This window comes from Ovis canadensis, chromosome 1 (genome assembly GCF_042477335.2).
Source record: "Ovis canadensis isolate MfBH-ARS-UI-01 breed Bighorn chromosome 1, ARS-UI_OviCan_v2, whole genome shotgun sequence".
In the NCBI taxonomy this organism is placed as follows: domain Eukaryota; kingdom Metazoa; phylum Chordata; class Mammalia; order Artiodactyla; family Bovidae; genus Ovis; species Ovis canadensis.
This window is the reverse complement of record NC_091245.1, coordinates 236514515-236529531: the sequence shown is the minus strand read 5'-3', so window position 1 is coordinate 236529531 and position 15017 is coordinate 236514515. Positions and strand designations below refer to the sequence as shown.

General features: G+C 38.2%; 1 protein-coding gene across 1 annotated transcript in view; it reads right to left on the bottom strand.

Moving 5' to 3' along the window:
- The window catches only part of DHX36 (DEAH-box helicase 36), a 48020-nt gene extending 33821 nt beyond the window's left edge, over positions 1 to 14199 (bottom strand). The window contains exons 1-8 of the mRNA XM_069580473.1: positions 13848 to 14199; positions 8405 to 8529; positions 7437 to 7668; positions 5972 to 6010; positions 4618 to 4788; positions 2526 to 2605; positions 1409 to 1483; positions 1100 to 1266 (exon numbers count right to left, since the gene is read on the bottom strand). Coding sequence (XP_069436574.1) covers positions 1100 to 1266; positions 1409 to 1483; positions 2526 to 2605; positions 4618 to 4788; positions 5972 to 6010; positions 7437 to 7668; positions 8405 to 8529; positions 13848 to 14099 — 1141 coding nt within the window. The 5' untranslated portion in view covers positions 14100 to 14199. The remainder of the gene's footprint in view (positions 1 to 1099; positions 1267 to 1408; positions 1484 to 2525; positions 2606 to 4617; positions 4789 to 5971; positions 6011 to 7436; positions 7669 to 8404; positions 8530 to 13847) is intronic.
- Positions 14200 to 15017: the final 818 nt, after the last annotated feature.

Sequence of the window (15017 nt, the reverse complement as noted above, 5' to 3'; positions counted from 1 at the left end):
GGAAAAGACTCTGATGCTGGGAGGGACTGGGGGCAGGAGGAGAAGGGGACGACAGAGGATGAGATGGCTCAATGCCATCACAGAATCGATGGACATGAGTTTGAGTGAACTCCGGGAGCTGGTGATGGACTAGGAGGCCTGGCATGCTACGATTCATGGGGTCGCAAAGAGTCGGACACGACTAAGTGACTGATCTGAACTGAACTACATAAAAGCTACAGAAGACTATCAACAAAAGTTAATAAGTTTTTTAAATCTGTGGTTTGACTTCATTAATGTCACCTTAATTATCTGGTGGTAGCACCAAAAGGCCACATCTCTTTAATACAAGACCAGAGATGATGCCACCATTTAAAAAACTACTAGAGAGGGCTTCCCTGGTAGCTCAGTGCTAAAGAATCTGCCTGCCAATGCAGAAGACATGGGTTCAATCCTGGTAAGGGAGGACCCCACATGCTTCTGGCGGAGAAGGCAATGGCAACCCACTCCAGTGTTCTTGCCTGGAAAATCCCATGGACGGAGGAGCCCGGTGGGCTGCTGTCTATGGGGTCGCACAGAGCCGGACACAACTGAAGCGACTTAGCAGCAGCAGCACATGCTTCTGGAGCAGTTCATGTGCCACAACTACTGAGCTCATATACTGTAACTATTTAAGCCTGAGGACCTAGAGCCTGTGCTCTGCAACGTGAAGCCACTTTAATGAGAAGCCTGCGCACCACAACTAGAGTAGCCCCTACTCCCTACAGCTAGAGAAAAGCCCGTGCAGCAACAGACACAACATAGTTCAAAATAAATAAGTATTTTAAAAACTACTAGAGGGTAGACTGGAGAAGGGAATGGCAACCCACTCCAGTGTTCTTGCCTGGAGAATCCCAGGGACGGAGGAGTCTGGTGAGCTGCCATCTATGGGGTCACACAGAGTCGGACACGACTCAAATGACTTACTAGAAGCAGCAGAGAGTAGATAAATATTCAAATATAATGCATTGCTAAACATTGACTACTTGCATCACTAAACATCTAAAAACATTTTTTTAAAAACTGCTTCTAAATTCAGTTTTGTGATAACTCTGTAAAGTAACAATCAAATTCTACTCACCAAAATATTCAGAGAATTTCTCAGCATTCAATGTTGCACTCATCAATACTACTTTCAGGTCAGGTCGATAACTGAGAAGATCTTTAACAACAGTCATTAAAACATCTGACTGCAGATTTCTCTCATGGATTTCATCAAGCACGATATGACTAACACTGGACAGATGGCTACAATAGAAGCATAAAGTTTGCTATTCGGCACAAAATCAAAAACAGAACCATTTTACTTTTACATAATAATAAAATCCAGTGTAATAGTGACATCTTTTGATGATGTTTAACTAGATGTCCTGCATTGAAACATACTCACGGGTCTGACTGAAGCCACTGAAGGATGATTCCTGTTGTACAGTATAAGATAGAACCTTGTTTCCTTGGCAACCGACTGTGAATAAAAGACATGAATTAATTCTTGGTTTTCTTTACTGATGAACTATTAAATACCACAAAACGTTTAAGAGAAAATCTTCAATTTAAAAAATGCTTTCAGTTTTAATGAAAAACTTCATCCTTAATTTTTCAGTTATCAGAACTACTACAGCACAGTAATGAGAAATACTAGCTTCAAGTTCATTATACGTTATTTTTATTATAAATACAATGTTAACAATTTCTTTACAAGACCTAGCATTCAGAAAAAGACCAAATATTTAGGAAACTCAACTTCAGTTTAGTGACTGGAAAATCAGTTCATTTAAAAAGATAAACAGAATCTTGAGCTGCAGAGGGCTATAAAAATACAGCGGAGGGGGTGGGGGTTAAGATACAAACTAACTTAAGGTAGTCAGAGGCTGTGTGGTGGTACCAAAACGTACAGGAGGCCACTCCTTTAGGCGAGTAATGGTCTACTAACATATCCAGGAAAAATGCTATCCTTCTGAACATTTCCTAGTGTAAAAGACATCTTAAAGTGAAAAAAAGTGAAGTGAAAGTGTTAGTTCCTCAGTCGTGTCCGATTCTTTGAGATCCCCATGGACTGTAGCCTGCCAGGCTCCTCTGTCCATGGAATTTTCCAGGCAAGAACACTGGAGTGGGTAGTCATTCCTTTTTCCAGGAGATCTTCCCAACCCAGGGATCGAAAGACATCTTAAAATGGCAATTCAAATCTGAATTTGGATTAAAAAAAAAATGATTTTGTGGGTTGCAAGCCTATGTCGCAGTTACTACAAATGTTAATTCTAAAAACAATAACGAGCATAAAATTTGAGGGAAAATCTTTTTTTTTTTTAAATCTCTGATAACTTCGAAGTTTCACTAAAATCTACCTGTAAACAAGAAGTGAACATCCTTGGAAATTCTCTGGTGGTCCACTGATTAGGACTCAGCCCTTTCACTGCTGAGGGCCTGGGTTCAATCCCTGGTCAGTGAACTAAGATCTCAGAAGCTGCCTGGCACGGCCAAAAACAAAACAAGTGAACACTCTTTACCTCTGGAGCCGAATTTGGTATCCAGTACTATTACCACTGCCACAAGATTCCGCCCTTTCTGCAGCCACTCTCTCTGCAACCTTTAATTAAATAAAATACAGTTACAAAGAAAACACTTCCTTAGAGTAAATATCCTAAATGTCTGTGAAAATCTGGAGTTGTTGAAATAGTACTCATTAGATAACAAGAGAAACATACTAAAATCTGAGGTATCTAAAACTGTTCCCTGTAAGAGCTGAAGACTACCTGCTTATGCTTACTTTTCATTTCCTCTGAAATTCTCCCTATTTCCAAAGCAATTTTCTATAAGTCCGCTCTATCTTTGTCTTAACAAGTTGGAAATTTTAATCTAAACTTGTACAGGTTGAATATAATTTGAGAGTAACTATATACTTGATACATTTTCTTATTTGATTCTTTTTTGTAGATTAGCAGGCTTAATTCTTAACTCTTGGTTAAGTTCTTAGAATTATGGCTGCTAAAGATAAGCTCTAAACACATGAAATCCTATAAACTAATACTGATTTGTGCAACTGAAAGTAACCAACTTTAGTGGTTTAGTGACAAAGCAGTGATTTATGAGGTTAGAAATAGAAAATGACAATTAGCTTTTAAGAAATACTTCAGAAGTAAAATTTCCCAATCATCATATTCTGTATACATTAACTTAAGACCATTACTTCACTTTTTACTGTGGACTAAACTGCCCATTTAAATATCAACAGATCTTCGGGGGGAAATAAGCAACGAAATAACCTAAGCGACATTTCTCCTGCCCATTCACAGTAGCGTGTTGCCGTCCACGGGGTCACAGAGTTGGGCGTGACTGAGCGAATGAACTGAGCTGACAGTCACAGTTTAGTGAGAACGATAAAATCAGACTCTAACCAAAGTCTAGCTGTGTGATAGTGTTACAATGAAAGTGGCTTATTTCTCACCATTCTGTGAACTTATGCCATTTCTAGGAATACTATCCTCCCACACACATGGCAGCTTTACTTTTTAAAAATAGTTCTCTCTTAGGAGCTATAACTTAAACGTATACTGTAGTTCCTACAAAATGTTGCTGTAATTGGTAATGCAGTTCCTGACCACAGATTCTGTATAAAATGACTTAATAAGTAATAAATGACACTATCATAAAATCAAATACAACTGGAAAGCTTCATAATTTAAATTTACACAAAGAATTACATAACACTGAAGTAAATGTACTGTACACCTGATGATGTAAGAAACCCCAAACATCTTTACAGGACATATAACTCATATATTTAACTAGGTCATCTAACGAAACACAATGTTATCTATGTAAACATGTAGTTAATATCTGTTTCAAAATAAACTCCAAATACTTAATTTTTCTATGACTAATTCCCTAATACTGCTGCTGCTGCGTCACTTCAGTTGTGTTCGACTCTGTGTGACCCCAGACGGCAGCCCACCAGGCTCCCCCATCCCTGGGATTCTCTAGGCAAGAACACTGGAGTGGGTTGCCATTTTCTTCTCCAATGCATGAAAGTGAAAAGTGATAGGGAAGTAGCTCAGTTGTGTCCGACTCTTTGCGACCCCATGGACCGCAGCCTACCAGGCACCTCTGTCCATGGGATTTTCCAGACAAGAGTACTGGAGTGGGGTGCCATCTCCTTCTCTGTCCCTAATACTGAACTGCACTAAAAAAAAAATCAGAAATATTGCTATCATTCAGTACCTATACACTGGGAAAAAAGAGCTGAAAACAGTATTAAATGAATCAAGGAGTAAAATGTAAAGTATCTAATGATGGACATTATTTGAAGCTCATACTCAATTCTATAAACATTATCAGCTCTTCATTTAGTTTTATAGAAAATTGCCTGGATTTGCAATTTATCTTCAACTCCTAAACATCTGTTATCAATAAGAGAGAGGTCATTCAATTTCTTGGTCTTTACTACCAAATACTTGCTAACCAAATTTTGCTTTCATAGCAACATATCCTAAACCTAATTAAGAATCACCTCAACAATCAAAATCAGTAATTTCTAGCAAGACTACACAGAAGAATGGGAAAAAAAAAGTTGGGAATTTTAACAAGTGAGAGCTTACTTACTGAAATGGCACTAATTCTTCTTGGCTGAGTACAAACTATCCTGCAAGCAGATCCTTTTCCTCTTTCAATGTAGTTATCCAAAATGAACTGAGTAACTTGAGTGGTTTTTCCACAACCGGTTTCACCACTTATCACTGTTACCTGATGGTTATCAATCATATTTACCAATTCCTATTTCAAAAGGAGAAAAAAGTGAAGAACATCTATCACATGATGACTAAGTTTGAAAAGTTACCTGAATCTTACCGACTGAAGGTTAACTGCTTTTAATAAGCATATTAATATTTGAAAATTCTGTTATATGCAATACTGACAGTTTGGGTATCTGGATCTACCAGTTTTCAAGAGATGAGGCACCAAATTTTAAGAACAGAGCCATGGCTCTGTTAAAGAAAAGCACACAAGGAAAAGGAGACAGCTTATAAATTCATGTAAGAATTAACATTAATTAAAAAGAATGTTGACATGTGGATCTATTGAATATAAGGCAAATCCCCTGAAAAAACCTACTCAGAACATCAAGGATTTATGTTATAAAATCATAAATATGGCTTTGTCTACAGGACAACTTTTGTATACTGTTTGAGAACAATGAAGAGTGTAATTTAAGACTATTCCCTTTTAAATAATTAAAACAGAGCCAAGTTTTAAATAACTACATCAAATGGCTAAAATTCAGGTACTATCTGCAAAACTGCCTACTCAGGAAAGATCTTCTTATAGATAAACATGAATATTTTCAAATTAGTAGTACTAACAAAACCATCCAACCACTACTTCAAAAGGGTGTTAGGAGTTATTTTTAACTTATGAAACACTCTAACTTGAAAACTCACCATTTAAAAATTTATCTAATACCTTGTATATATCAGAACAAATTCCAACAAAGTAACAGCTAGAAGTACTTAGAAGCAGACCATGATTTATTCATTCAAAAGGTATTTACTAGGGGTCTATATAATGTAAAGCACTGTTCTGAGTAAAGAGGTACATAGTGACCAAAACAGACTGTCCTCAAGCAAAGTAAAGTCAAAACAAAGGAATATTGAGAGGTCAGGGAAGGATGGGAGACTATGTTATTCTATACAGGGTGACTGTATGAGGAAACAAACTTACAAGTGAAAATTCTATTTTCAAACTCTATCATGGACATAAATAAAGAAAAATTTTCAGTAAAATTGCTTCAGGAATGTTTTTTTTTTGGTCTTTCAACAATTCAAAAGAATAAAATGAACTTCCAAGACTATCCTTTAGGGAAAAGTTCATTAATTTATATTTCTTCTTGATTCAGAGCTTAAAAGAAATGGATTTAAGCATTTTGCAAATCATATTAAATAGTGTATATAAATTTTACCTTTTGCATTCCATATGACGGCAGCTTTTCCCTGAAACGCTGAAATTATAAAAAAAATTTTTTTAATTTTTTACAAGAGAAATATAATCAAATTATAATCCTGGTAAATAAAATATATCATAGAAAAACACATTAAGAGTCCAAAAGTATTTTTTATTACCACATAGCTTATTTGAGGTGTCAAGACTTATCTTGGAAAACAGCGCAATGACAAGCATCAAGCAAGTAGAAAAACATTTATCAAAAAAATTATAACTTAAAGGAAAAAAAAATATGGCATATTACCAAGGATGAAAAAAGTTGAGCTCTTAAAAACACTTAAATTTTAAACCTGGTTCTGGTACTAGCTGTGCAAGCACAGGTAGGTCACTGAACCCAAGATTCTTTTTCCCCCTGTGAAACAGACAAGTGTAATCTGCACAGGGCTGCTGAGAGGTTTAAACGGTGTGGTACACAGGAAGCATTTAACATGCCCGACCAAAAGGAAGACCGACCATTTCTTCTCCTAACTTTCTCTGCACCAGATCAATTACTGATCTTCAATAATATCTGAGTTCTGTCCTCCATACAAAGCAGAGATGGCAGCTAACTCTGTATTCCTAAGGTTATACACAAGCAGCTCAGCTCTCAGGTAAAACATTCTCAATAACTTCATCTTGAAATCTTCTCTGTCCCTAATACATATGTTCACTCAAAAGGCATCAAAGAGCTATAGCATTTGGTCCCTAGACAACCTCAGCTGATCTGTTTTAATAAGGATATTCAACCTTCACTGAGCCAAAAGATCCTTTCCTTCCTACAGGAGACACAATGATCTGCCTTTCTCAAAAACAGCAGTACATATCTGCACATTAAAAGACACGGCTCTCAGAATTCCCTCTTAAAAAAAAAAGTGAACATTACACCTATCTCTAGAACATCCACAAAGCACTCAATTTCATGTTTTAGCAGGAAGGACCTTGCCCAGGAAAAGAAAATACTGAAAAAATTTCAAGAGAACTCAGTTGCCACAGTTCTGTCTTTAAAGTGTCAGTGAACATAATAAGCACATCATGACTTTTGAGGGATTTAATTTTAACATCTCTAAAAGGAAAGAGTGGATTAGATGTTCCAGAAGAAAACAATTTTACAATTCAACCACCCTGTCTCTTATGACATCTCACTAACAGTCTAGAAATATTGAAGAATGATTTTTTTTTCATTTGCACTACTCATTTCTTAAATATTTCTTCTCTTCCCCATATAAACTGTGAGATAGGCTCCTTATGTGTAATTCCATTCTCACTATTTCTCTATACTATGAGGGGGTGGGTGGGAGGGGTAGGATAGGGGTGGGGGATTCTCAGAGGATGGCTTGTTGAGAAATCTCAACTCATTTAGATATCAGGCAGCTACCTCTAACCATAAATACATTTTTATCAAGTGTCAGAAGAGATGACAAGAAAAAATCTTTTCCTTCCATTACCTGCATTTCAATATACCGAAGGTCAGTTTTCTTCTTTTGTAAATCTTCCAATAATTGTTGGTCTAGAATTGCATCTGGTTCATTTTCTTGCAAGAGATATTCAGAATCACGATCAATATATTTGTCCCTGATTCTAAATGGCCTCTTTTCTTGATTTATCATTTTTTTTTCTTGATGCTCAACATTCTTTACTGAATTTGGTTTGTTCTCAGCTGGAGCTTCAGTACCGTATCTATAAAAAAGTAATAAAGGTTAAATAAAGATCCACTCAAGCCCTGAAACAAAATAGAACAATATGGTGTTTAATGATTTCAAAATCACCAAAATCAAGGGCTTATTCTTTTATCTTAGTAGAGCAATATGAAAATACTTAGATTCTTACAATAAATTCAATTTTTTCTACCCTACAAATAGATACTACCAGTAGGTTATTCCTTGTGGTAGTTAAAGCAATAAAAATCCACCCAGTAGTCATTCCTTCATAGCAATGACTTAGTGTTTTTCTTTACCTAATTTTCTGAGCCTTGTTTTATTTAACAACTTCCTTTTCTTCCTGCTACCCTTTCTGAGCTACAAATGGGATGCTATATTACCCAGTCCAAGAAAAACTACTTCTAATTTACCCTGATGATAGTTTCTATGAATTTCCTACAACAGCAATTTAACTTCTTACAGATCTCCTCCACAAGAGAATTTTAGAAATACAATAGTGGGTAGTTAGAACAATAAATAATAACTTCATCAGCCTTCTATGTAAGTAGATTATTCCTACCATTAAACTCTTCTGTGGGAATGATACCACCTAGATTTTTAAATCTTTCACTAACCCTGCTCAAAAAAATACTTTGAGGATAAATTACACTTATAGAAGAGTCTAACAATATTTGTTATCATTTTTTGCAAGCAAATGCTCTAAAACAAGTGTCACTCTGTTCATTTTTTTTTAAAAAGAATACTTTTTGTTTTACCCATGATCTTCAGGAGCAAACCAGGATATCTGTGCTTCTTCATCTTTATCATTCTTAGTTTGCACAGAATGCAGCAGCTGCACAATTTGTTCTTCTCGACGTTCATCCATATGTACTACAGCTCTCTATTTTGTGTAAAGGAAAAAGCACCCTTATCAACATGAGAAAATGTGCAAAATCATCTGACAACTAAAAAAATAAAAGCAACACAATGTATGTTCAGCAAACATAAAAAAGAAAGTTAAACTCACCCCCCACTTGCCTTCCAAACACTTTTCTACTATGTGTCTATAAAATCATCTCTACTATAACTGGTGAAGAATTATTTATATCCTTTACCAAAACTTTGGTGCTCTTTCTACCTTACATTATACTGTTATTACTTTTTCCCTATCTTAAAATTTAAAAGATACAATTAAATTTAATAAACACAAATGTTCTGATAAAAACAAAAGTTAAAAAATGTAAGAAATATTTTGGTGGCAATAAGCATTTAAATCGCTTACATTATAAACAGTCTCACTTAAAAAGTTCTCAGCCTGTAATATTAATTTTATATTCACAAAAAGGTGAGAGGATTGAAAAATGAAATAGCCCCTGAAAAATAGATAAAACTTTTTTGGCAAATTATTTTTAATGAGGTTTTCTGTACAATGAGGCCCCAGAGGCTGTGGCAGTGAATTCAGGAATGCTGAAATTCCAAACCTGAATCTAGCCTTTTTCTGTAGGTATCTCCTTCCTAACCTTCTTCCAGGTACATTACTTTTCACTTTACCTCACCCTCTGCCTGAAGAATCTCATACACATATTTTAGGTTTCATGACTTATCAAGGTATTTGATTTTTTGATTATCCCCTTCCTGCTCTGGACATTCTCAAATATTCTTTCAGCTTATAATTGGAAACTCCTGGCAAAGGAGACTCACAATATTGTCCAAACTATTGTGCAGAGGCTCTGTGGACTTTATTTTCATGAGAACTCTTCGGTGAACTCCAATGGTCCAGTAATGTGAGTAGAAAACCTTTACTGTGATAATTCATTAAGATCTATGGGCTATCTACTACTACTGTAACATGATTTAGTCTTCTCTAATATACCTTTCCTCTCCACTGGCTCCTTACCATCAGTTCATTATGGCAGGAACTGAACACAGTCAAACCTCTTCACTTTTAAAACATAAATATCCTCCCTTGAATTCTCCCACCCATAACTTTTCTTCTTCCTTTCCACTGTAGAACTGCCTGGAAGTGCCCCACTTCTGCCTCTTTCCTTCTCCAGGCACTCCACTATAATCTGGTTTTTAATTCCGCAACTCATGAAAAGTGCTCTCATCACCAATTACACTGTTGCTAAATCCAAGACACTCTGAACTCTTACATTACTTGACATCATTGCAGCATTTGCCACTACTGATTACTTTCACTTTTTCATATACTCTTTTTCTCCCTAAAGGATTCTCCTGGATTCCAAAACAACATCCACATCCTTATTTTTCTCTTCTCTGAAGGCTCCTTCCTAGATCTTTCAAGCTTCTCTTCCTCAGCCCATACCTTAAGTTTTTCTTGTTCTTCATTATACAGCCTGAGTGCTCAGCAGGCCAGCAGTATTGACAGCATCTGGGAGCCTGTGAGAAAAGCTGTATCTGAGCCCACCCAAGCTCTACATTTTTACAAGATGCCAGGTGATTCAGGTTTGAGAAGCAATGGTCTACAGATTTCAGGCCTGTCCCCATCACTATTCCCATTCACTTCTATATCCCAACTACTAGGCACAGTCCCACCAACTTGTCAAGTGTTCACCTGCAGTCCAGATTTCTCTAGGCATCAGATCCACACAGCCTTCCACTTCCCTGAAACCACCACTTATATGCCCTATAATACCACACTTGGTGTGCTTAAGCTGATCCCATCGTTTTCCTCCAATAAGTATGCTCTTTGTAGTCATTAGTGTCATTCATTCACACCTGCTTTCCCCTTCCTCCAGATAAAATCATCTTGAGTCTATCTTCTAAAATACTTAAAGCCGTCCACTTCCGCCATCTCTACTGCCAATGTCCTAATTCAAGGTCTCATTCCTCACCTGAATTACTGCAGGGACTACCTAATTGGTCTCCCCGTCCCAGGATTGTCTCTTCTTCAACCCATTCTCTATACGGCTGCTACCCAGAATGAATTTAAACACAAATCTAACACTTCATTTTTGCTTAAAATGCTTTAATGACTTGCTAGAGTTCTTGGGGAAAGAATGTCAGAGCTCTGCTTATCTTCTAGTCTAGGACCTTTCATACTGTTATCTGTACAATGAAAGTATCATGACCAGCATTATAGGGGGGCAGGCGGAGAGGGCAGAACGGTACAAGGAGAGGGCAGAAAGGTACAAACAGAAATAAAAGCCCCAGGGCAGTGTACAAGGTAATTAAGTGTTATTTTATGAAACGTCTTGTTCAGTTACACATGAGCACTGGGTTGCAAATTAAAATATAGTCCGTTTTGTGCCCTCAGCCATGCCCTTACTTGTTCAGTTCTTTGAACACATTCCTCCTGACCTCTAGGCTGTGGTGTATGCTGCTGCTTCTGCCTAAAATTCCCATTCCAAGACCCCCAAGTCACAAACACAAATATACTTTTTCAAGTTTCAACTTAAGGGTTTCTTTTTCTAGGGAACCCACTAAGCTCTTCCTAATTTGAGTCAGGCGATAAGCCCATAGCTTCCTTACTGTACTATTTAAACATTGTATTCTAACTGCCCTAAAGCACCTAATACACTACAATTTCTGTAAGGTGGGGACTATGTCTAGCTTATTAACACAGTGCCTCTGATACTATTTCAAATACATTAGAGCCTCAAAAATATCTTTTGAAACTGTAATAATGCATCATTAGAACAGTCACTGTAAGCAGAGAGGTTACTCAAAAGGTAAAAGTTATGGGAATCTTGACTGGGAAGCAAGCAATCCATTTAGGGCTGAAAGTGATCAAAAAAAGAGGCTGAGCCAAATTATTGAACTATTTCAAAAAACTGAAATATTTAGTAGAGAAAATGGAGAGATAATTTTAGAGAATGGTATGAGAACTATAATAAAAAAGCAAAATTAAAAGTGTGTTTATGAAAGCTTTAATTACATCAAATTGAGAAATGAGCTCAGAAAGGTATGATTCATAGAAGGAAACCTGATATGTAGAATCTAAATTACCAAGATTCCTGGAAAACACATTAGGATGCGACTGAAATGTATGAGACTGAGACAGAAGTGACCTGGCTTTCAAACTGTCAGCTAGAGAATGAGATGATCTAAGGCTCTACAAGAGTCAGATATTATGGGGAGGAGTAACCGGAGAAGGCACTGGCACCCCACTCCAATACTCTTGCCTGGAAACTCCCATGGACGGAGGAGCCTGGTGGGCTGCAGTCCATGGGGTCGTTAAGAGTCGGACACGACTGAGCGCCTTCCCTTTCACTTTAAACTTTCATGCATTGGAGAAGGAAATGGCAACCCACTCCAGTGTTCTTGCCTGGAGAATCCCAGGGACGGAGGAGCCGGATGGGCTGCCGTCTATGGGGTCGCACAGAGTTGGACATGACTGAAGCAACTTAGCAGCAGCAGCAGAAATAGAAATCATCCTAGAGATCAGTCCTGGGTGTTCATTGGTAGGTCTGATGTTGAAGCTGAAACTCCAATACTTTGGCCACCTGATGCGAAGAGCTGACTCATTTGAAAAGACCCTGATGCTGGGAAAGATTGAGGACAGGAGGAGAAAGGGAGGACAGAGGATGAGATGGCTGGATGGCATCACCGACTCGATGGACATAGGTTTGGGTAAACTCCAGGAGTTGGTGATGGACAGGGAGGCCTGGCATGTTGCAATTCATTGGGTCGCAAAGAGTTGGACATGACTGAGCAACTGAACTGAAGGCTCTACAAGAATCAGATTTTATGGGAAGGAGTAGAAATAGAAGACCAGGCAGTTAAGATTCAGGGACAGACAACAAACTAGTGGCTTGATCTATGGTAACTACTGTGGAGATAGGTGGTTAGATTTGAGATATATTAAGAAGGAAAACAGATTTGCTGAAATGAAAGAAGAATCAAAACAAATCTCACTTTGGTCTTGACAAATGAAAAACTGGCAGTGACTTGTACTAAAATGGAGAAGGTTTTGGGAGGTGGTGGAAATCAAAGAGTTTAGTTCATAATCATGCAATGTACAAATAACAGATTTTCCTGATTTGCTTAATGTTTCATCTGTTTAGTTCTTATTTTTCTAACTAGACTGTAAGCTCCTTGAATACTTTTCAGATCTCCATAGCATCATACATAAAACCTTGTGTGAAAAAAGAGGTTAAAAAAAATTGATAAAGAGTTCTTGGGAAGTTACTATGTATATTCTCTAATACCAATCACTCAATCATTCTCCCAATTTCAAGACGACTTAGATATGCTTCCCTTAACTTTAAAAAAAAGTTTGCTCAATGAATATGCTAATTTTTGCATGTCAAATAAACATGTCGTTTGAAGAATAACGGTAAGTTGTTAAGGTAAATGGATAATGCTCCCCCGAAATTTAACAAAAAAATGACATAGATAAAAGGAAAACAAAGAAATGGGATGACTGAAACGCAGAAGCCTAAATGGTGATTCAATCACACTGCATCTAATATGAAAGATGCTTTTTAAGTCAGTAAAAAGCTACTGTAGACCTCATATTAAGAAAACTTCGGTTTAATCATATATACATAATTATTACAATTGTAGGCCACTTGGGGAACTTTAATGGTTCCTTTACTGCAGACAGGTGTTTAGTATACAAATCAAAGGAACAACTGCCAGCTGAAGACAAAAGACTAAACCAAATCAACTCTCGAAACTTCTTCCACTTCTAGGATCCTAGGTTTCCTTCTCAAAGAGTTGCTAACCAGCAGAAATCTCCGCAGCCCACCCCGTAATAATAAAAAACCTGTTTGTGCCTATTTTAATACTAAAATGAAAGCGCGAAGGAGCTACATTCAAAATAGTGCTTGATAGTTTTGTCCCAGGCAAATCTGTATTTAATGTATAAAACCGCTATTTTAGAGTTCATCAGGCAAAGAACTTAAAGTAACATTATCATAACGGAAAGGGTAGCTAGAGATACTACGTGATACCCAATATAGTTAATTCCGGATGGACCTTCAATTTAACATTTGGTTCCCAGTTCTCTTTCAAGCAAAGTATATACTCTTGGCCGGCATAAACCTCAACAGCTCCAGGTAAGATGCACATGGCCAAAGTTACAGCTATAGTATCCACTACAGGAAGTTTTAACACTTGCAGTTCACAAAGCATATACACCAGTTTTTTAAAAAAAAAGTTTTTTTTAAAAAAAGGCGGGGGGGGGGGGCGGGCGGAAGGCTGCAAAAGAAACCTGCCCAACCCCATCCTCCCTCCACTACCGAATCTGTTTACCTCCTGCCTCTCTGCTTCCTTGTTCTTCTGGCCTTGTTTCTTCGCGTACCATAAGCCGATTTCGCGGCCTTTCAGGTGCCCGGGATGTCGGCCTCGGCCGCCTCGACCACCCCCTCCGCCGCCGCCACCTCCAGAGCCTCGGTTCCCCCCATGGCCTCCTCCATAGCTGCCTCCATAGCTTCCTCCGTAACCCCCGCCAGAGCTGCGGGGGCCACCATCGCGGCCCCAGTTCTGATGGTAGTCATAGCTCATTGTTCCAGCAGACCTCAACTCGTGAGTACCTGCAACCGCTGGAAATGGCGACCGGGGCCGGAAGCCTGTGCGCGTCCACTTCCGCTTTGCTTCCGGCGCCCAGCGCAGGAGGGAGGGACATTTAACGTCACAAGCAGACGTTTCCGGTGACGACACACGACGTCGGCCCGGGAAGTCCCCGGGTTGGCTCAGGTGAAATCTGTGTGGTGTTCAGAGATGTTTACCTTTATACCTTTGGAGGGAAAGCCAGCAGAAGGCTCATAGGTTTTCTTTCCCGAAGTCCAGCATGTGAGGAAACGGGTTTTGGGTTTTAGTTTATTCCCTTGGGAGTTTGCTTCCCAGTAGGTCCTGTAAACCTCGGTTGGCACAGTAAAAGAACCTGTGAGTCGTATGTTTTTTCCCCCTAAAGTCTTTAAGAAATTAATTCCTTTTTAAATTTCTGAACTAGTGGCTATGGCATGAAAACAGCCTCTCACCTGTTTCAAATCTATGATTAAGTATAAGAACGTTCCTGGCTCTTTAGAAGGATTATCGTTATTTACTACCTTTATCTAAAGGCCTCCTTAGATAAGGATGAGCCTCCTTACCCAAATTCAGTGCAGAGCACTTAGGCAATTTAAATAAAACAGCAGTTGAAGATATGTTCAACTGAAGCTATGTTCAGGTGAAGCTGTCTATTGTTGATTGAGCAGGCCATTGAGTATCTTCCACGAGCTATTCTTGAATAATCAAGTGGCTTGGCCACACAGGCTTGCAAATTTCCCTGGGACTATCCGGTTCACTTATACACATACTGATTTAAAGGTGCTGGAGATATTCACTGAACAAGACAACTATGGCATCAACTTTCATTTGCTTATAGTCTTTTAAGAGAAGATAAAGGCAGAAGAAATGTACCTTGTGAGTTAAAGGAAAATG